Source organism: Anguilla anguilla, chromosome 8, assembly GCF_013347855.1.
Source record: "Anguilla anguilla isolate fAngAng1 chromosome 8, fAngAng1.pri, whole genome shotgun sequence".
Taxonomy (NCBI): domain Eukaryota; kingdom Metazoa; phylum Chordata; class Actinopteri; order Anguilliformes; family Anguillidae; genus Anguilla; species Anguilla anguilla.
In genome coordinates this window covers 38943352-38966508 of record NC_049208.1, presented here as the reverse complement: position 1 = coordinate 38966508, position 23157 = coordinate 38943352, and the positions used below count along the sequence as shown (strand labels likewise).

Sequence of the window (23157 nt, the reverse complement as noted above, 5' to 3'; positions counted from 1 at the left end):
TGTGGTCTGTTAGCTGAGGCTAGTCACGGCTAGTGTTAACTTTTGTTAATCACTCTGGATAAGAGCATATGCCAAGTTATTGTAATGCAATGTAATGTGTAACATATTTGGAATCTGATCAGATTATCTATTGATGATTGAATTGACTGTGAAATCTAAAGATTATCAGTATAATAATTAAAATTTCTTTGTGGAGAAAATTGCTGCAAGACAAATTAAATCAGTCTTTATATTCCAGAATAGACAAACGTGAACTGCTCTGTCTAAAACATATACAATAAAAAAATTAACCTTTCCCTCTGATCTGAACATTTTGCATATCAAGTTGCCTTTTGCAGTTCAAGCCAGCGTGTATCATTTTGTAATCTGCATTGGTCTTTGGCCTTCAGTGATAAATGTGTTAGAAACATAACAAATGCACAAGGAATACCATAAGGACATTGTCAAAAGGCACACTCACCACTGTAATAGTTAGAAAAATGGCTTGTCTTATGCCAGTCTCCTCTACATGAACAAGACAACGCGCCATGCTAGTAGCATCTGTCCGGTGCTGTTACAGAGCCCAGAATCACTCATCTTATAAATTGTATGTGATGTGGCTTATGACACACGGGGCGTATAATTAGCAATAGCCTGGCCTTGGGAGGGAGGGCTTCAGCAGTAGTGTGATTGCTGGCTCTTTTCACTCTTTGAGTTGGTGTGAATCATATGGCGTAAAGTTATTTAAACTGATGTGTAGTTATGTCGGGGCTTGTACCTCTGGGGCTGCAGGTTGGTCAGTTATTACTTGATACATTTGCCCTGTGAGGTGTTGCCGGTGATTGATACGTTAATGATTTAAATTGCCATTACAAATCTGGTGATGCCATCAATTCTGGCTGAGTAAAACAGCAAGCCATAGGAATCTGAAAGGGGGATATGTAAAAGAAAGCAATGAATGAGGTATGATTAACAATCAAAGTATCTAGTGTTGATCATTTTTTGTAAGCACATGGGATATTACAATGTCAAGTTTGTCGCTCTCAAATGAGTAGTCTAATGCTGAGCTGGGGCAAGCAGTCAGGCTTTAAAGGAAAAAATCTATATTGTTGTCCTCGAAGGACACATTTGACTGGAGTGTGAAGGAGATGTTTCTTTATCTTTGTTCATTTTTTTAAACTGAAGGGTCTGCCATGTTGTAACAGTGTCCCTCTCAGTATCCTTGCGTATCCACATGGATCTCTGTTCACTTTTTTTATTTATTCCAATGAAAATCTTCTCTGGAGAAGGGAAGTTCCCCAGACTGTGGTCATGACTAAGTGACTCGGAAGTCCACACATTCCCACATTTTCTTTTGCAGAATATGTTGCCAGCTTTCAGTAGGCAGTATGCTTCAAATGAGAAGAACCACCAGCAAACTTCTTGTCGAACACCACTGTCAGTATATGCAATGCAAACTCTGTGTTCGTATTATGTGCTTTGTACTTCGTTTTATGTCACTCCACGCCATTGAGGAGTGCACAAACTTCAAGATCATTGACAACCAATTTCATGGAAATTTTGGGTCTGGAATTTGAGCACATTTCATTGTCTTTAAAATCTGTGTGATCAGTGTTAAAGTTTATGATATCCTTGCACGAGTTTAGCAACTCTTTGTTCAAAAGGATTCATCTCAAAAGTATTCCAGTTACAACGAAGATGCTACCGCAGTCGTGTCTAGATGGGATACAGGAGGTCTTAGGAAGTGGTGTCCTATCCAGTAGGTTTGCCACAATAGAAGAACTTAATCGAGCAGAGTTTGACCTCATTTGTTAGCCAAACTAAGGATAAATTATTTGGGCATAAAAATAGCCAAATGAAAGATGAGGAAACTGCATATAAAATATGGGTAAACTAGTAACAAGGTAGTGACCTGCTTACCTAGCCTTAGCCTACTAGTTTCCCCATCTTTTATTAGGCTACCTTTCTGTCCAAACAATTTATCCTTATTTGGCTAACAAATGGGACGGGAGTTCTGCTAACTGCTTGCGCACACCGCACCGTACAAACTGAATTGCATCATTTTGTTCGTCTCTTGTTCAAAATTGGTCGTTTCCAACAAAAACTGTTTGTTTTTGAGTGTACTGGTGCCTTTAGAATGGCTGGCAACTCCCAGGACTGTATAGTACTCAAGATGTGCCTGCAAATGTCCAAGTAGACTGGCTGGATGAGATGAGATGGTAGGATGATAAGAATGAGAGTACCATTACTGTGTCTGAGACTGTATACTGCCGACAGAATGGTCCAACAGCCAATATCGTGAACATGCTATCTCATGGAAGTCTCTGGTTTTGGTGTCTTCTTTGTTGCAGATAATCGAGCAAGAGATAAATCCATATGTTGACCAATGGGAAAAAGCAGGACAGTTTCCAGCCCACAAGATTTTTAAGATCCTTGGAAACGCGGGGTTCCTGGGGGTCACCAAGCCAATAGGTATCTATCATTCTCCGCCATTCTCTCATCCTATTATTAGAAATTACAACCACACAATTTTTTAACTTTTAATCTGAATATAGTGAGTCTAATTGTTATGAATATTATCTTCCTTTTTAAAAAAAATTGTCATATTACTTGAAAAGCCCTTCAGGTGACAAAGAATAACATCAAAGCTTGTGTTACCTTGTAAAAGTATAGCCTTTAGTACAAGCACAGCAATTGCTTGCTGTTGAAGAAATGTAGGACATTTATACAAAAATGTAATTGATGATTATGTATTGCCTTAGTACAGACACATCTATCACTTACTATTGAAAAAAAGTAGGACTTTTATTTTTATTTACAAAAATGGACTTGAAAATGGGTTTTTATCCAGAACCATATAGTCTCCCATTGCAGGCCTCTTGCTCTCTGAAATCAGCCTGCTACAGAAATATCCCCTCAATTGAACTGAACCGCCTGTATTCAAGAAGGGTTATTCCTTCTATAAGACCTGGCTGACCATTAGATTTATGAACCATGGAGTTACCTTACGGCAGGTCTTGGAGGATAGGGAGTTTTTCAAACGGGGAAAACAATCTGTATAGTTATTTACAGAACATAAGAAATGTGAAAATTGTCGACTAGTGTAGAGGTAGACTAAAGGGTAGCCAAAACCCATTTTAATGTAATATGGGCTGTGTTCTAGTATATTGTGTTGTATTTCAGGATATTTAATTGAATTAAAATACTCTATATTAACAGTAATTAATATAGAGGAACAATAGGGTATTTCAATTTTGTCATGCAATTGTAAGGTGATAAATATGCAATTCGGTGAGGAACTTAAAATGTGAACAGCTTCAACCATATCCCTGCGTACTAAAATGTGCACGAGCACATTCTCTTAAGGCCGGGATTTTCCTTTGTGCTGCCCGTAGCATCTCTCGAATCATCTGCAGAGCCCTGTTCTCAATGCTGCCGCACCGACGCTCGCGTCGTGCTGGAGAAAAGACGAGGCTGATACCGAGGCTCTTGGATTACATTTTCAAATTTGCATAGGTTTTTTTTTTTTTTTCTTTTGGAATTTAAAAGCAGGACAACATGAACACATTCATGCTATAGGTGAAAGAACTGGCTCTTCACTCCGCAGGTCAGATGGGAGCAAGCTGTGCATTAGGAAAAAGTGCTGACTGTGAGAGGGATAGATTTGCACGGAGGATTAAAGGGAGGAACACAGGCTGTCCTGGATACAGATTGTTTAATGTCACCTGTTCTGTGTTGGATAACGGCTGATTTGTGCAGCGAGTGTTGGTAAGACACGGTTGGGAAGTGTGCTGTTTTAAAACACTGTCAGAATTATTTTTGGAAGAAACCCTGCCGTTGGACATCGGCCCGTGTTAATCTTGCCAGAGAATTGTTGCTTTGGTGCGATGTTGTTGTAGGCTTCATGCACACTGGGCCCAGGAGAAGAGAAATGATAAACACTATTTCATTCCTACCACCAAAAGTAATGCTTTTTGTTTAACTGAAGGGATTAAAGGGCTAACGTAGGGCTGGATTCAAAAAAAGTATAAATAATGGGGAATTTGGAAGCTGTTCTGCGTGAAGCTTTTATAATAACAACAGCTTGCACTTTCCAAAGGAACTCAAATGTGGTTTCCATTTTTCACTTACAAGAAGCAAGAACGTGGAGAAAAAATGAAGAGATATGTCTGTCTTATGTCAGCTGTCATTACCTATCTCTTTCAAGACTCCACTGAGTGTTTTCAGTCTTTTAGGGAAAATTTCTTGTTTTATTCAAGTTACATTATTGCTATTTCAAGTAGTTTGAATATCAGTAGGAGCCCAAAGATATGACCTTCTTTGATTTTCATATACAGAGGGGGAAATTAATTTTTATATTGCTGTGACACACATCAGTGCTGCCTTTTCTTCTGGGATTCAGGAGATTCATGAAATAAATCAATTTTCTGCTCAATGGATCTAATTAGCATTCACATATTTATGGGATAATGAGGAGGTGCAGTAGACACTTGTATTGAGGAATATTTTTACCAGTGGACAACTGATTGAGACTTCATTATAAATATATGAAAAACATGGAGTGAAATGGCTTCATCCTAAAAAGAAATGGTTTATTATATAAAAAATATTATGAAGACAATAGATCATTGAAGTGTTTCGCTTGCAGCTGTTTATAGAAGTCGAGTTCAGTGCCAGCTCAGACTGAAGCATAAAATGATATTTTTATGGCCGATCAATCTCAGAGAACACATAGGAAAGCAAAACTTCTGATTTATTCTTGCTGCACTGAGCAGTCTGCATCCTGTAAAACAGCAGAGAATTCAACCCCTCTACTAATGCTGACAAAGGAATTGGGCCTGGCCACTTTTGCCAGGAACAAACTTAATCCAAGATCGCTGTTCTCACATTTTTGTAGAAATGGAGAATTGAACCATTTGGCCGAATGAATCCGTTATTGTCAGATTGGTATCGATGCAAAATAAATCATCTGCCTACCTTGTGGTGTTTAACTTTGGATGCATAACGTGAACAGGGTTTGATAGTTGATGATGAAATGTTCTTTCACAGTTTTGAGAAGGATTGGTATTTAAAGAGAGCTGATGTGTTGGACAGTGGTTATCTAGGACCACTCTCATACCTCCGGCTGCATCCAGAGCTTTGCAGATAGGGCCTGAGCTATCCAGTCAGGCCAAATGCCAGCGTGGGATGGATGAAACTGGTAGTCCTGCTACGAGACATATCAGGAGAATGATGAATTATGTACTTGTGCCGTACCTTCTGGAGAACCACCTCAGATCATTTTGTACTTTTGCGCTTGAATTTCAACACGTAGGACGTCATCGGTTTCTGGCAAGAACAATGGACGTCACCACCAAATAAGTCAAAGGAAATGGCACAGTGATTACTGAGGTACATTTGAAATACTCTGTTGGTTTGTAGGTATTGGCAAACACAAAGGGGAAGCTTCCATTCATGGCTTGTCAAAGTCAGACGTAATTACATTGACCTCGCCGCTCAAATATCTTATTACATCATTTGGAGAACTGGCAGTAAATGGTCTTATGTCAGTAAGGATCATGACTTGTCTTCCCCTCATGGCTGACACTGGCATCTGGCAGCTTGGCATGTTTTTCGTTGAAGTGCTTGTTAAAATTTTTGCCAACGCAAGGAAATCGCGTTCATTGGTGTAATATATTGATCTAGTTCTTACTGCGCTGGTTCATGCTCAGCATATCAAGTGTTGATGTTCTTGATTCTGCAGATCTTGAGAATGCTGAACAGATGCAGTCATATGGAGGATAATTTGTACAATATCTTTTCTGATCTATGGTACAGAAATGGGTTTAATTTTTTTCCTTATGATGGCCTTCTTCCTCAAACATGCTACAGCTATTAAGAGGTAGTTTAGTTATGGTTCAGCACCTGTTCTTGGGTGTGTCACAGTGTGTTTCAACCCGTTTTTAAAACCCTGGTCCATCTCCTGTGCATGGGAATGTTTTATCCGTTAGTGACTCAGTACCCATGAATCCATTACAGGTTTCGAACATCTGAACCTGATTAGAAAACTCTCTGTGACCCCACCCTTTTGCTGCAGCAGTTTGTTATATTTAGTTTTTTTGCCACTGTCTGGTCTATTTTAAAGCCATTTAGACATTTAGTAAAGGTACTGGTTAGCATTTTTACTTTTTGTCATCTTTTTTTGTCATTATTTGTCACCTATACTGTATATAGCTATATTAAGGGTTTTTAGAGGCCTATTTCCATGTGAAAAAAGTATGTAGAATATGGAACATATTTTATTTATATACTACTGTTGAAAATATATATTTTACGTATGTATATTTTTGAAAGTTATTTATTATTAATTCTAATTTCTGACTAGACATTTGACACAGAAATAAATAAGAGTATGCAAGTGGTGTACAACTTTCAAAGTATATAGTATTGTTTGGTGTGTGTGTGTCTGCGTATGTGTATAAATCCTGTTTTGGAATTTTGTACCGAATTGGTGTATCTACGATCGTGAGACGCCGCTCGGTGTATCGGCGAACGTCTCCGTTTTCCTCTCCGCCCCCAAAGTTCTTCTCCCAGCTGTTTTCACAAGGCGTGAAGAATGCACATGTGCTTCCCCTCTGTCCCGTGTCTGCCGCGGCCGTCCGCTCCCGCCGCTGCTCGGTATCTGCAGCTGCAGCCGCGGCTCTGCTTCCTCAGCTCTGGCCATCGGCTTTCCGTGTTTGCTTCAGCTGCTCGCCTGACCCCGTCTCACGGCCATCCTGAGCGTTCCACAGATGAACTCCACTGGGTGAAAGGTGAAGATAGGTGGGCAGGAAGCCACATGCCACGCTCTGTTCTCTAGCAGCCTTTAATCCCCCGTATCAGTCATGTGCACTTCATTTTATGCTCAACCTTGAGGAACTTTTTTGGAATCATTTTCACCAGCTGGTTGGGATCCACAGATTGGTGCCTAGTAAACAGCCATTTTTCAATACAACTATTTGATCTGTTTCTCCATAATTTATTTATTTTTTGTGACTTCTGTATGCCACGCAAGAAGATATCTGAATAGCTCTTTTTACTTTCTTTATGATGGGGTGCTCACTTTGACAAATGAATACAAAAAAAGCTGAAGGCAGATCAGGAGGTCCCTTTTGTAGTCATTGCGTCCAAGTTTATAATGTAGTTTCAAAAGCCATTAACGCTAAGATTCTCCTCTGTTAATACTCTTTCAAAAAAAGATTGGTTCATGAATGTCGTGATGTGGAGGGGAGTTTGGGGTATCGAGTCTTACCGTAATGGTGTCCTTCATGTCAAGAATTTCCGTACATCTTTTCAGTTTTTATGACATTTTTCCATTAGTGCCTTGCTTAATGCTATGCTTTCCACAGTCAGTTCCTTTTGTCCACTTAATTATCTCCAAAGGTTGAAATCGAAGTAAAAATGCAGTGAAATTGAAGTGCAATTGTTGCTTGCATGTATAAGTGTAAAAATAGTTGTATAAATTTAAAAATAAATCTCATTTAACATTCTGTTATCTACTATTTCATTAGCTGTGTGATTAAGATCCAAAAAACATTTAGAACTGGGACAAAATATTCAACTTGTTTCAGTAAATGTGTATTTGTTCTTTACCAAGGTAAAAAGGAACATGTTTAAATGAACAACTTGAAAGGGTATGTCCCATTGTTGGAATAGTTGAAACATTTCTCCCTTTGTGATTTGCTTTATTATTGCATATTTGTCAAACTGAAGTTTCAGATTTCAGATATAATATTAGACAAAAGGAAACTGAGAAAAAACAAGACACATTTTAAAAATTATTTCATTTATGTAATGAAAAAAGTTATCAAGTACCCATATCACCCATGTGAAAAAGTAAACTCGAAACACATTTTCAAATTATTATTCACATGGGTGATGTGGGTGTTTGATAACTTCTTTAATTCATTAAATGAAATAATTTAAAAATGTGTTTTGTGTTTACTCCATTTCCCTTTGTCTGATATTACAATTTGTATAAATATCTGAAACCATTCCGTGCGACAAATATGCAGTAATAGAGAAAAATCAGGAGGTTGGCATATACTTTTTTTTACAGCACTGTACTATTTGAGTCATTTTGCAACAGCGTTACATGCAGTGATAAAAATGATCAAGCATACAGACAAGATATGTCACTGTTTTCACTGTCCGTGGCCATTTAAGTAAGTACATAAGTGTTTATAACATTTCATGTGACACAAAGTTTGAATGACCACAGTTGCTTCAGATGGTAAGATGAAAAAACACAAGGCCAAGTTACATTAAATAATTTAGGAAACATTGGGTAGCATTGCTTCGGAATAGAGCTTGTTTAAGAGTTAAGAGCCACTCTTGTTTATTGTAACTTGGCCTTATTTTGATATCAGTACTTTTAACAGCAGGCCTAGATTTTTCACATTTCAATTAATGACTTAGACAGTGCTTTGTGTCCGTGAGTAACTTGGCATTTTTGTACGTTGAAAACGTCTTTTTGATGGGATCATTTCTTTTTGCAACTAATAATAATGCATGTAAATGTATGAACCATAAGATTCAAATAAATTGTCATATTTTGAAATGGATTACGTGTATTTTTAATGGGTTATTGTACATATGATACACCTACTAATTGTTTGTATGTTGGTAGATGATCTATAGGACTAGCTAACATTAATTTAAAAAGGAGATATTTGCAAGGTAGCTACAGTAGCCTAGATAAAAAAGTAGTTCATCGTTGTTACTAAGAAAATTAATGACTTATAAGACAGTGATTTGTATGCACGAGTAACATTTTGTACGTTGAAAATATTATTTTTGTTGAAATGTAGTTCACAGAGGTGTTTTAATTTTGGAACCATCTATATAACCCTTTGATGAGAGTATTGATCTTCAATAGAACAACAAATAACATATTGTAATAGATACTACAGAGTCTTAAACGTGTTAATACATAACTGTTCTGTTAGTAGCATTTTGCCAAATGCATTGGCATGATCAACTGTCGGAAAAAACATAGCTTGGCTCAGTGGTAGTTTTTTGTTGTGGTGCCATTGCTAATAATAATAATTATAATAATAATAATAATGTAAGAAATACTATTCTATAAGTAAAATAATCTAGAATATATTTTCTCTGGTTTTCTTGCAGACATTTACAATTATGTACGATGAAACAATATGAAACCATTGCCAAAGCTTTATGGATGTTTTAGACTGTGTGATATTAAACATTAATCATATTTCATGCAAGTTGCTTTCAAGACAAGTTCTCGATTGCACTTACTTGACAGTTCTTTTAAGGACAGCATGCGCCACTCGCTGTAACAGCCAAAGTCTTCAGTCTCTCAGAATTGAATTTCACCACTTGCCAAAATGGCACGCTCTCGAGCACATCTCCTGTGTTGACAACAATGTCCTTGTTTCGAAGAGGTCAATGACAGTCTTATTTAGTATGCTGCCACATTTCTGACAGTTACCTAAAATGGGGAGACTTCTCGGGTGGGGTTCAAACACGCAGGCTGCTTTATAGTACTCTGCAGTATATGCTTCCATTTTCTCTCTTTCACTCGCCTGCTATGATTGGGAAATCGCATCAGTAGGAGCAATCGCTGATGATTCAGAGGAATTGTGGGCTTTTGAGGAATTAATGGCTGTACTAGCAATGGCTGAGTATGCACCAGCTATCACAAAATGTTCAGACAATGTTACTGGAATGTTTTTTGAATGTTATAACATTGCCACTACATGGCAGTAATATTGTGCAAACATTCTGTTAGCTGAGACAATATCTTTAGTCTGACTTGAACAGCATTTCTTATTCACCCCTAAAGGCCAGGCCAGAACCACCTCCATTGAACGGCAGTGAGACTCTTATTTAATTTTTTTTTTTTTTTATTGTTTATTTCGACCGAAGGGAGACGGATAATTGGTCTTGCCAATGTGCATGAAGCCGCCATCTGATATGCAGCCTTGCTGGCCTTTTTGTGTCCTGTCTCTGCTGAAGGTTGCTCCCACATGCCAGGGTATTCTAGAACAGATGAAATGGAGAAAAACACATGACAGCAAGGGGTCATATAACGTGAAAATATAACCCGCTAAAATGGTTGCTTCTTCCCCACGCCCAACCCTCCCGTTGAGATGAAAGCAGAGAATGTTTCTTGTCAGAGGTTTAGAAGACAAGTCAAGGCAGGGAATATTCTCTGATAGCTGATGATTGTTTTTCAGTTTCCATAAAAATAAACAAGTATTATTTGTACTGAATGGTGACTAAAATGTTAGCAAAATGTATTCTTTTCTATTACAATTTCAACTGATTGAAAACGTGTGCGAACATGCCCGTCTAAGTGCCTTCTCTGTGTCTTTGTCAGAGTATGGTGGCTTGGGCCTGGACTTCAGTTACAGTGTTGCTGTGTCAGAAGAGCTTGGCAACATTCGCTGCGGTGGGGTCCCAATGGCCATAGGGGTGCAGACTGACATGGCTACACCTGCGCTGGCCAGGTACTGTACACTGGGTGTGTGGGGATTTGGATAGGGCGAGTGGAACTGTTTAAAGTGCATTACCATGGAATCATTCTTCAATCAAGCTGTTGATGGTTAATTGTGTAATAGAACTGAAGTCTGTACACTAATTATTGTAACTCGATACATTTTAGAATTCTTGGATAAGTTTTCACTTGTTCTCAATGGGTTGGTGAGTATAATATGGTGTTCATGTGAAATTATAGGTTTGGCTCCCCTGAGCTGAAGAAGGAGTTTCTGGTTCCCACAATATTGGGAGACAAAGTGTGCTGTCTTGGTGTAAGTGAAGTTGGAGCAGGATCTGACGTTGCAAGTAAGTTTTGTAAATTGCCTGGTTTTAAAAATGATGAGGGGAAAAAAGCATAAGAGAAACAGTGGATGATTTTGAATGTGAAGAATTTATATATTCTGCCTTATATATGAATGCTTTCTTTGAAAAATGTAACTTGTCACTAAAAGGATCTATAGACTTGTGGGCCATATGCCAAAAAAATAAGTAGTAAAATATGATTGTCTATGTTATAATTTTATTTATTGTATTGTGCAGAGCATTTTCTACAGACAATTTAAAATTTATTCGCAACTCCAGGAGCCTCCCTTTAGTAAAGACAAGATTATTTTTCACCAGGGGGAACTTTTCCGGAACTCTGGAACTTTTTGGTTTTTCCAGTGGCGTCACTAGGGTCGGTGACACCCAGTGCAGTCGACCATGTGTCACCCGATGTTGTTAACTGGGGGGGGGGGGGGTGGGTGCTGTTGGATGTTGTTGACCTGGGAGGGGGGAGGCTGGGGGGGTACTGTTGGATGTTGTCGACTGGGGTTATGCATTCAAACGTCAAAGCACTTCTCATCACATTAATACCGCTAGTTAAATCAACCGCCAGTAAACTGCATCGGAGAAATTAGCTGTTTCAACCCGTCGCTACACAAAACACTGCACAAATTATTTCTTGCCAGTCATTTCAGTGTCACTCCCCTCTGATGGTGTCACCCGGTGCACCCCCCTACTGACGCCGCTGGGTTTTCCCACTTCCTGGGACATGGTTCCTATCCCTTTTTTGGTCCCTACTCATGACGTAGTACTTTTTGGTGGTCCGCAAGCTATTGAGGTGGTGGGTGCAGTCCTGAACGTTGCTGTATGGTCAAATGCAATGTTCGCAAGACTTGCCGAGCAGACAAAGCGCCATTTTTAAATATCCGCAACAGAAGGACATTTAGCAGCAGGTAGAGAATAAGCAAGCAATTATTTGTTTTTAATAAAAATGTATAATTAAAGAAGTTCAGATGACTATGATTAGGCTTTTAAAAAAAATATATATATAATTTCCATCATCAGCCACTTATAAAATGTGTCACCTCTCTGGCGTGTAGGCTGTTTCATCATATCACATAATCTGAGCATTGTGCTTGTACAGGTAAGTTTCATTTTAAACTGTTAAAAATTAAGAAAGAGCCTGTATAAACATAGATAAATAAAAATACGCCACATTTCACAGTAGGTAACATGTCTAGATGCCTTGTTTGGAGGCATCACATGCACACAGATACCCTTAACCAAACATAACCCGATTTACCATGACTGTCGCTTTTTTTTTGTCACCACCACCTACTTTGCCTCGTCTTCACGATTTTCGAGGTGCGGTGGGACAGCAAACGCAGACACACTCCAGGAAACAAGTAGTCCCCACTGTTAATAGTTCCTGCCCTCTTTTAGTTCCTACAACCCCGTGAGGAAAAGGCCAACAGTGATTACCTGTAATAATGGGTTTTGGATGTAATATTATTAAAAGGCTGTTATGGATTAGTCACATACTGTAGTTCCAAATTATAGGATTTGTTTACTCCACACCTAGCAACTATGTTGCTGAAAAGGAAATCCATTGTTTAGAAATGTGCAGGGTGTGGCTAACATTCACGTTTTCCCGCTGTGGCTTAATTACAGTAAGGTGCCCCTTAAATAGACTATGCATTCCATATTTATCACTTCCTAATCCAGTAATGGGTAACATAAATTGGCTTTCTTGCAGGCATCATGACTAAAGCAGTGCGGAAAGGTGATGAGTTTGTCATCAATGGTGGGAAGATGTGGACCACAAGCGGGGGACAGGCAGACTGGATGTGTCTTCTGGCCAACACCAGCGACGGGCCGCCTCACAAGAACAAAAGCCTCATATGCCTGCCAATGAACCTACCTGGTGAGGTTGTAAATTGGACAGGAAATAATCATGCATAGCAATGTCTGTTCTGTAAATAGGCTATGGCTGTCCTGTGCTACAGTGTTGTAATAACGTAACTAAACACAGTATGCTTATTACACAGGGTAATTTTCATTTTTCATTGTCTTGTTTTTGTATTCAATGAAAATCCTCATTACAGGGTAAGCACCACATAATGGCTTCCCCAAAGATATTAGACCAATTCATTTTAGTTTAGAGGTTTTTCATTAAATTAACTGAAATTGTTAGTATGGCTTCAAATTTGATCACTCCTGATGGAAACACCTGTAGTTACCCTGGAAAATTACTTGTGACGCGTGACGTAATACATGGAAGACAAACAGCTCTGCTATATTACTTTTAGTCTGAAAAGATGAAAGAAATTGACAGAATTTGGTTGCAAAGGTGATAGAAATGGACAGCATTGAAATATTTTATTCTGAATCAAAGCACATTATCAGTCACTCAGATGACCTTGAAGACATGCTGATTCTGATACTGCAATACAGCTGTTCAGGTTTGAACCAGAGGTGTACGGAGTCTGAAGATTCTTCCCAAAGCCAGCAACCAGAGCACTTTCTGAGAAATTTGCTTTTTAGCTGTCTTGCCCAGATTCATATGAGAAGACCAATGGCAATTGTGAGCGTCCCTGTGCATCTAGTATAACGATATTAGACAATATGGGCTGCTAACAGTTTTGGCTCTATTAATGGATGCATGTGGATGGCACTAGCAAGCTGCTTAGCTCCTACCTTAGGATCTACTCTAATCCAGCTTTAGTGAACGAATCAGTTTAACTTGTTTTCCATTAGTGTTGTTGCCATATCTTTCTTATGCACATAACGTATAGGCTAATTCTTAGATGGAAAAAGGGCTAGTTATAGCTAATTTAACAGGATCTCACTTCCTCATTCTGTCACATCACAAAATATGATGTAGGTTATCACTCCAAAGATTGTTTAAAAAGGGAGGTGGGGCAAAATGAGCAAGTGATTTGATATTTTAGGGCTTTGTTTCAATAAGATTTGATATTTTAGGGCTTTGTTTCAATAAAATTTAGTTTTTTAACATTGTGAATCATAAAACAACTTCCATTTGGCTGGTGTATTTCATTTTTTTAATAATATATGGTGCTTACCCTTTTGAGCTTTATTTTTTCTAATTATGATTTCACAAATGATGTGATTCTGAAAGCAGGCCAATGCATTATTCTCCTCCATAGGGATTCACATTGCACGGAAAATCAATAAAATTGGAATGTGGTCATCAGACACCGTCGAGGTTTTCTTCGATGACGTGCGGGTGCCCTGCAAAAACATCATCGGGCAGGAAGGCATGGGCTTCACGTACCAGATGCTCCAGTTCCAAGAAGAGAGGCTTTGGGGAGTGGCCAACAGTGAGTTCCGACAAAGCGCCCCCTCAAAACCCTTTGGAAGAACCATTGTTTGCTTTGCGTCTATGGGGAAACATTAATATTGTCATACTTAAATGGAAGCTGAACAGGGTTACTGTGAGTAGCAGTATGATTTCAGAAATTTTGTGAGTAACAGACATTTTGCTACCGGTTCAGACACACTGGATGACGAGTATTTTTTACTTGAAAAATTTAGATTGGCTTTGATAACAGTCTACTATGAGAACAAGGTTCCCTCATCTCAGGTATAAGTATTGATTTATACACTGCCTGGCCAAAAAAAAGGCGCACACTCTAATATTTCATTGGACCGCCTTTAGCTTTGATTACGGCGCGCATTCGTTGTGGCATTGTTTCGACAACCTTATGCAACGTCACAACATTTATTTCCGTCCAGAATTGCATTATCTTGTATTGACAACAGGAGATTCAAACCACTCCGTAAAGTCTTCTCTAGCACATCCCAAAGGCTTTCAATGGGGTTAAGGTCAGGACTCTGTGGTGGCCAATTCATGTGTGAAAATGATTCCTCATGCTCCCAGAACCACTCTTTCACAATTTGAGCCCGATGAATCTTGCCATTGTCGTCCTGGAATATGCCCGTGCCGTCAGGGAAGAAAAAATCCATTGATGGGATAAGCTGGCCATTCAGTACATTCAGGTACGCAGCTGACTTCATTTTATTGCCGCACAACTTTGCTGAGCCTAGACCTGACCAATTGAAGCAACCCATAACACTGCCTCCAGAGGCTTGTACAGTGGGCACTGTCCAAAAAAATCCAAACGCCGACTTTTTTTGGCCCGGCAGTGTACCTGAGATATGTCAGTGTTATTTTATGTATGGGGGCTCTCTTTCATTTTAGTGTTATTTTCCAATTGTTTCTATTCCGCCGAGTTTACTCACCAATTACAGACTCATATACCATAGTAATTATGGGGATGGATATATATATATATATATATATATATATATATATATATATATATATATTTATTTATATATTTTTCATGTACTGAACTTACTTACTTTTTCATACTTTTTTTGCACCTCTCCCTGTTCCCTAATGCCAACATACAAATCGTTTGAGTTTAGTTGAATATTATTTTAATTATTGTTCATTTAGAATGTCTGTATGCCATTGTTTTTTTTGTTTTTTATTTAAGTATTGACTATGATGGATAATGTTATCCGGGACACCATCCAATACACCAGACAACGCAAGATCTTCAAGCAGCCAGTTCTCTACCACCAGTCCGTCCACTTCCGCCTGGCAGAGTTGGAGACGGAGCTGGAGCTACTGCGCTCCCTCCTCTACCGCGCCACAGGTGACCTGGCCAAGTCCGTCTCCGAACGTTTCACCATTCCCAGAATTTTCCTATGAGTTATCCTTGTGCGTTCTGGCCGTGTGAAAGAGAGCATAGCATTGGTTTAAAAGTCTTCTATCTGCAAATACTGTATTTGCTGTTGGATGGGGGATTTCCACGTGATACAAAAACCAAAAACTGTTTTCCTGACATCTACGATATATTCTGTGGTCTCGTTACTGTGCTGCGTAAAAGTATTTGCCCTCTTCCTGATTTCCTCTATTATTGCATGTTTGTCACACTGAATGGTTTGTGATCTTTAGACAAAATGTAATATTAGTCAGAGGGAACCTGAGTAAACACAAAATTATTATCATTAGTAGGAGTATGGAATGAAAAAAGTTATGAAACACCCATGTGAAAAAGGAATTCCCCCCATAAATTTAACAGCTGTGACCAAATACTTCCTATAATTTGATATCACATTAAAGCAGTTCTCGGCAGAACTGCTTTAATTCAGACAAATTTGTAGGTTTTTGAGAATGAACAGGTCAGTTCAGGTCCTGCCATGTCTGTTGGGTTCAAGTCAGGACTTTGACTAGGCAACTTTAATTTTGTTTATTTTCAGCCATTCAGATGTGGACTTACGTTTATGTTTTGGATCATTTTGCATGCCCAATTACGCTTCAGCTACAGTGCACGGACAGATGACCGGAAATTTTCCTTAAGCGTTTTCTGGTACATGGTTCCTTCAGTAATAAGAAATTGCCCAGGTCCCGAAGCTGCACAGCATCTCCACACCCTCACACTACCACCACCACTTTTGGCTGTTGGGATGATGTTCTTATTGTGAAATGCTGTGTTTGCTTTACGCCAGATATAATGAGACCTGTGTCGTCCAAAAAGTTCCACTTTTCACTCAACTGGTCAGAGAACATCCCAAAAGGCTACGGTAATGGTAAAATGGTTAATGGACTGCATTTATATAGCACTTTTATCCAAAGCGCTTTACAATTGATGCCTCTCATTCACCAGAGCAGTTAGGGGTTAGGTGTCTTGCTCAGGGACACTTAGACACGCCCAGGGCGAGGATCGAACCAGCAACCCTCCGACTGCCAGACAACCGCTCTTACCTCCTGAACTATGTCGCTTCGGGATCTTCCAGGAGCTTTTTTGCAAATGTGATGCCTACAATGTGGCAGCCGCATTGTACATTAAGTTACCGACTGTGTTACATTTATCAAGTGTTACATTTATGGTGACTCTCCCCTAAGTTTGCGAAAGAGAATCTTTTTAAATCCTTTTAAACGTGCCTCCTTATACTTTAGTAACAGTTGCCTGTTGAGGGATGGTGACTCTGGGGATGGTTGGCTCTTGGGTATGAAATTAAATAACTTGAAATACTGAAACTGTGTTCTGAAGTTTTTACTATTGAGACATGTTTACATTTAAAGTGTCACCATCTCCCAACAGGAAACTGTTCCTAAAGATGAAGCAATCGTGTTTTAAAAGGATTTTTAAAAACGCTGCCTATCTGTCCAAAACCTGACTTCACCAGAGATGGAGTGGTACAACAGTGTTGCTTTCCTGCCACATCAAGCATGGCTGTGTTCGATCAGTTGAATCTAATTATCAATTAAATTTTGTTAATTGAGTTAACTAAGGGGGCAATTACTTTTTCACATATGGGAGTCTGATCATTTTTTTAAATAAAATAAAATGTTTTTTGTGTTTACTCGGTCTCCATTTGTCTAAAGATCTGAAACTACTCAGTGTGACAAAAATGTAACAATAGAGAAATCAGGAAGGCAGAAAATACTTTCTCAGAGCACTTTATACAGTTTGTTTCCCCAGACACCTTTATCAATAGCTTATGTAGTATTATCCATTTGAAACAACTGAATATGTCCTAGATTCAGGTCGAGGGCTTTGTTCAGTGGTATAGTGGAATTGTACACATTGGATTCAAACCTGGAAGCATTTAAATTTCAGATCATTTGATGACTCACCCGTTCAGCTGGTTTACAGAGTAAATGTAAGTGATGTTGTCTTTCTCTTATCCCCCCCCCCCTCTCAGCTCTGTATATTAAAGGTAACGATGTGACCAAGCTGGCTTCCATGGCCAAGCTGAAAGGGGGACGCCTGGCTCGGGAGGTTGGGGACAGCTGCCTGCAGTACTGGGGTGGGATGGGTTACACCAGTGAAGTTCTGGTCAGTCGGTTTTACAGGTGAGTCCAGCGCCCCAAGGAAGGGATGCACAAGGCTAAAAGTTATCGATAGCAGTCGATGCATTCCACGTGGTCCCGAACCAAATCCTTCCAGCTCCACCTGTGGCTGGGTGTGACTGCCATAGCGCTGCTCAGGGGTAAGACAATATTACCTGCCTTGGTGCCCAGTGGTGGGTCCTTGACAGTGTAGGTGGCTGAGGTCTGCCCGCCCCAACCCCTTAAGAAACGCAGGCCTCTGGGGCGATAGCTGTGCAGCTCAGCAGGTGTGCTTAGCAGTGAATAAAAATCACCAGCTGGCTGATTACACATTTAGAAAATGTAGGCAAAAATGGACAAAAACAAAGCAATTGTGCTCCAGTGCGGGAGCCAAGAGCCCATCATATTACATATGTAACATGAGATTTGTCCAGTAACAAATTCACAATCATATAGCATATCCAACCCTAATCGTTACCCCAGTCACTATATGAATACATCTAAAGCTGATCCAGGATCAGTGCTTACAGGCCAGAGTCTGTTTTGCAGCTTCCTTCCCTGTAATCAAATCATGCATCTGGCAGTATGCAGGTTGCACAGTGGTGACACCTAGTGATGTGGCACATTAAGAAACAGCACCAGATGGACCATGGACCATGTTTATTCAACCAGGATACATGGAGTTTTTTTTATTTATTTGGTCATTACCGATCCTGAGATTCACTCGTCTACTATTATATTGTAAATTTTGATTTCTAAGATATGGGTGGGGATATAAGTGTTTCGATATTGAAGGGTTCTGTTGGTTCCATACTGTTCATGTTTTCTTTCCCACAGAATGCTTGTTGTAACTTAAGTACTCAGGGGTTCTCATTCATTGAACATTTTCATTTAAATTCTACTCTACTCTCTATCCTGCTGTATCATACTGAGGAAAATTAAAACATTAAACAAGAAAGTGTTCATAAAATGACCCAGTGTGCCACTTTAGATGAGAAATTGGTTCCAATTATGTTAAATACAGCTCAACTCTGGAAGGTGTAAAGACGTTCAACTGAGAATTTGTGGAATTGTGAAATGTCACTATCATTGGACCAAAATAATTTCATTGTCCACAATTCAGGGATGCCAGACTGATGTCAATTGGCGCTGGAGCTGATGAAGTCATGCTGTCCATTATATGCAAGTACATGGACACCTTGCCCAGGAAGTGATGTCATATCACACAACTACTCAGAACTGTAACAATAAGTGCACTTCTTTTTCATTGATACTGGTTTTCTGATTTTCTGCAAAGCTAACATGTAAAATGATATTTGAAATATTTAAATGTATATTTTGTAATCAGGTTGATGTAGGGCAGTGGTAACAAACCCTGTTCCTGGAGATCAACTGTCCTGTAGGTTTTCACTCCAACCTTAACAAAGCACACCTCGCTCAACAGCTAGAGATCTTGTTTAGCTGCGAATTAGTAGTCTGCGGTGCATAATTAGGGTTGAAAGGAAATCCTACAGGATGGCAGATCACCAGGAACAGGGTTGGTTACCACTGATATAGAGGAAATTCAAAGTCTTGAAGAAAAATGCAAAAAATAAAAATCAAGCCTGAATCTACTACAGTTGAGGCCAAAAGTTTACATACACCTAGGCTAAGGACATTCAAACTCAAATATTCACAACTCCACACATTTCCCGTGTTAAGCCAATTAGGGTATCTACTTTATTTCCATAAGAGGTCATTTCACAATAATTGCTAAGAGACAGATTTATTTCAGCTTTTATGCACTATATCAGATTTTAAGTGGGTCAAAAGTTTACATACACTTATTTTTAGTATTTGGTGGCATTGCCTTATAATTGCTTAGCTTGAATCAAACGCATGGGGTAGCCTTCCACAAGCTTCTCACAATACTTCTAAACATAGCCTAGGTGTATGTAAACTTTTGGCTTCAACTGTATATTAAACAGTCAGTGGGTTTCAGTAGTAGATGACGGTTGCAATTCATTTGTGTATAGAAAATAAAGCACAGCGTGTGAAAGTGAGTTCTTATTAAATCCCTCAATTCAAGACGACACAAATGTGATACACCAAAATGCATTTTATTTGTGTTATTCTATACAGGTAATTTAGAGATCTTTAACAGCAAAGAAATAAATTATACTGGACATCTAGCTTGATGTGCAAGAACTGCTATGTCAATGTGAAAATGTTTCTGGGTCAAAATTCACGAGCCAGAAACGTGTCATGATCAGTGCTCCAGTTCCTTTCAGATGAATGACTGGTTGCAATCCAGGCAATTTTGAAAAGCTCAATTTATCTTACTGTACATGTTAATATTCAGTTAAACACCCCTGGTGAACAACAAAATAACATAAATGTCCTTATTCTTGGATGAAAAAGTATCATTTTGGGGGTGAAAGAGATGAGAACTGTACAGTCTAATAGACTTATTTTGCTTCAACAATGATACATTGACCCAAATGTCAGCTGTTAATAAAAGTAATGTTGGTATTAATTACAAGATGCAGTGTTGTACAAGTTTCTTCCCAATATGCAACAGTCTTTGATGTTTTCCATTGCACCTTCACAAAAATAGATTGGCCTATATATAGATAGAAAAAACAATGCAGCTTTCCAGTGGAATAATTTAATCCTAGTCAAACAGTATCAATACAGTTACTCTGAACAGGTAGACCTAAGAATATCAACTATTCTTCAGGCACTCCTGCTGCTCTTTTATTCACTATTCCTTGAATTATCAAAAATTAGTTGATAACGGTTTCGTCTTCACGCAACTTGAAGTACTGAAATAATTTACATGCAGAGACAACATCTTGCAGAACTACTACATGAAAACCTTTCTATGAATGAGAAGCAATGTCGTTTTACCCACTCCAACAGGATCGAGAAAATACCACATCAGACCCTTTTACACTGACAAATCTGTGATTGGGAATGGTGATGATCCATGGCAGTGTTTTTTCCTCCCCAGTTTGCTATAGTGCATCAACAACTGTACTGCACAGTCTTCAATTAATGTGGGGCGACATGTAAAGATTCACATTAATACAAAAAGCGGCGCTCTTTTCATCCTGAGTATGCGGTCCAGAAAAAGCATGGCACACGTTGGAGGGATGTGTCTTTTGGTATCGCCATCACCTAAGTTTAATTACCCAATAGAGGACAAAGAATACAAAAAGCGCAAACAGAAACAGGTAGCAGAAGATCCGGGTTTGGCTGCCCCTGGCCAACAGCTTCAGTCTACCCATAGTGGCCCCCAAAAGACCACCAGTAGACTCAAAATCTGTGTCCTGTGTTGAAACAAACCAGGAGAACTCTCATGGAGGGGGAGTCCAGTTCAGCCACCAATTAATATAATTTATTTATAAACCCATTTTATCAGTTATGTTAAACTAAAAATAAAATGCCAAGAAAAGCACCACATCTTTAGGCACTCTCACTTTTTTTTTGTCCCGTCATCTGCAGATAGGGTGACCAGATTACCTGAAAGATCTTGTACGTAATGCGATGAGATTCAACAATAACAGCAGTCAGTCAGGAAACTCATTGAAATTTGTTACGACTGCAATACGGGACAAATTAAGATTTTCTATGAAGGGGGGCATGTAAAAAGGGGATGAAATTATGGGGCTGTCCCAGGAAAAACAGGACGTCTGCTCACCCTATCTACAGACCAGTAAACAAAATACACTAGTATGTTCGTTCTATGTAATGCATGCACAGGATTTGTTATCAAGGGAGGTAGGGATACCATGCCCACCAGAAACCCCACCCTCCCAGTGTATTGTTATAGCCCTGTTGTACAACTTCCCAGCTATGCATTGGACTGTGGCAGCATGCATCCAAACAATTTTTGGAAATGACCCCTTAAAATTGTGTCTAAAGTTAAAAGAGAGTAGGACTTAAAAGTTTAGATCAACATAAAACAGCAGACATCATTAACTTACATAAATGACACTTTTTCTACGCATGTTTTTTCACAATAGCTTTACAGGGAAGTAGTTTGGGAATTGTAAATGTATACATTACTTCTAAAAAATAAAAAAAAACATCAGAACATGCCCAGGTCCAGGTAATGCCATGGACCAAGGTATCAATGAGGAATAATAAATAGGAACCTGCATACAGTTCCCACAAACTGAGTACCTTTTTAGTGAATAGCTGGATGTACATTTCAAAACTATACATGGAAAAAGTGAAAAGGCAAAAAAAAATATTCAGTTGTAATTTGCATTTTGGGGTTTGAGTTGGATTAATTTGTGATTTTCAATTTAATCAGTTATGTGATATGATTTTTTAAAACTGGGTTACAATTATATATATATATATATATATATATATATATATATATATATATATATATAAATTAAATACATGAAAAGCCTTCTAAGACAAAGATATTTTTAACTGTCAAAGAAAAATCTTACCATATCTTGCAACATTTTATTATGGTGTTTAACTTCAGTTCCAATATCAATTGATAGCTGAAAAAAAGGGTATGGAATTAGTTTTGAATTGCTTCAATTTACATATTTTCATTTAGAATTAATTAGCTGAATTCTACACTTCCAGTATCACATACTTACATGTTTCAAAGCACTGACTTTGGCTCTTAAACCCTCTTGTAAATGTTCGTTTTCTTCCTCATAAACACTGTATCCACTTGCCACATAATTTCCTGTTTGTCCCCCTTCACCTATTGATGAGCAGGAAGTAAACAAACACTTTAAATGGTCACTGCGTTATATAATGGTCTAACCCGGCGTTTAAACAGGTTTTTATGAATTTTCCTATTTGAAATTCCATTCTTACCTATTTACATTCATTCAGTTTTTGCATAGTAAAATGACATCTTGACATCTTTGTCCTTCACAACATATCTCAAATGGTAATAACAATAATTTACAAACGTTGGACTGATTTGAAACCATTTTTGGCATTTGTATATTTGTGATAACTTCGTGCAGACTACTTGAAGCAGAAATCCTAGTTAGCTCCCTCAACTTCGAACTTCGAACACACATTATCTAAGTAACTAACGTTACACACAACACACACACAGTGAAACACAACTAGTGGGGATTCTACATTAAAACTGGCAATAACCCAAAATGAATAATAGAAAAACAACACAGGTAGGACAATTCTGAAGCTGATCAACAGTTAGCTAGCAAAATTAAAAAGCTCCTGCATTCATTTTTGCAAAACCGCTAAGGTTAGCCGTCCATTCTGGTGTCTAATTTGCTAGCTAGCTAGCTCTTACAGGATGGCAGCTACATGGGCTGAGCCATTTCTCTTACCTAACCCAGCGCGCCTCATTTTGATCTCTTGAAAATGCAGGTAATATATGTGATGGTAAGGTTTGCGTTTGTAATATGTGATGGAATTTAAGCAAAATGTTCTACATGTGGCGTCTGCCTTCCCTTGTTATGTTAACGTAGCTAAAGCCTTTGCGCAACGCCACGACATCATACGGAAATCGGGACGCCTACTTTGCTACT

General features: G+C 38.7%; 2 protein-coding genes across 2 annotated transcripts in view; one reads left to right on the top strand and one right to left on the bottom strand.

The window, feature by feature from the left end:
• zgc:85777 (uncharacterized protein LOC405871 homolog) overlaps positions 1-20156 on the top strand; it is a 27074-nt gene extending 6918 nt beyond the window's left edge. The window contains exons 2-9 of the mRNA XM_035429702.1: positions 2331-2451; positions 10346-10475; positions 10703-10809; positions 12524-12691; positions 13935-14108; positions 15291-15452; positions 17509-17659; positions 18759-20156. Of these exons, the coding sequence (XP_035285593.1) occupies positions 2331-2451; positions 10346-10475; positions 10703-10809; positions 12524-12691; positions 13935-14108; positions 15291-15452; positions 17509-17659; positions 18759-18849 (1104 nt within the window). The 3' untranslated portion in view covers positions 18850-20156. The remainder of the gene's footprint in view (positions 1-2330; positions 2452-10345; positions 10476-10702; positions 10810-12523; positions 12692-13934; positions 14109-15290; positions 15453-17508; positions 17660-18758) is intronic.
• On the bottom strand, positions 19719-23157 carry bet1 (Bet1 golgi vesicular membrane trafficking protein). Its single transcript, XM_035429703.1, has 4 exons — positions 22957-23157; positions 22243-22352; positions 22084-22140; positions 19719-20946 (listed from the first exon to the last, which is right to left on the bottom strand). Exons 1-4 carry the CDS (start codon positions 22973-22975, stop codon positions 20791-20793), a joined length of 342 nt encoding a protein of 113 aa, XP_035285594.1. The 5' UTR covers positions 22976-23157; the 3' UTR covers positions 19719-20790.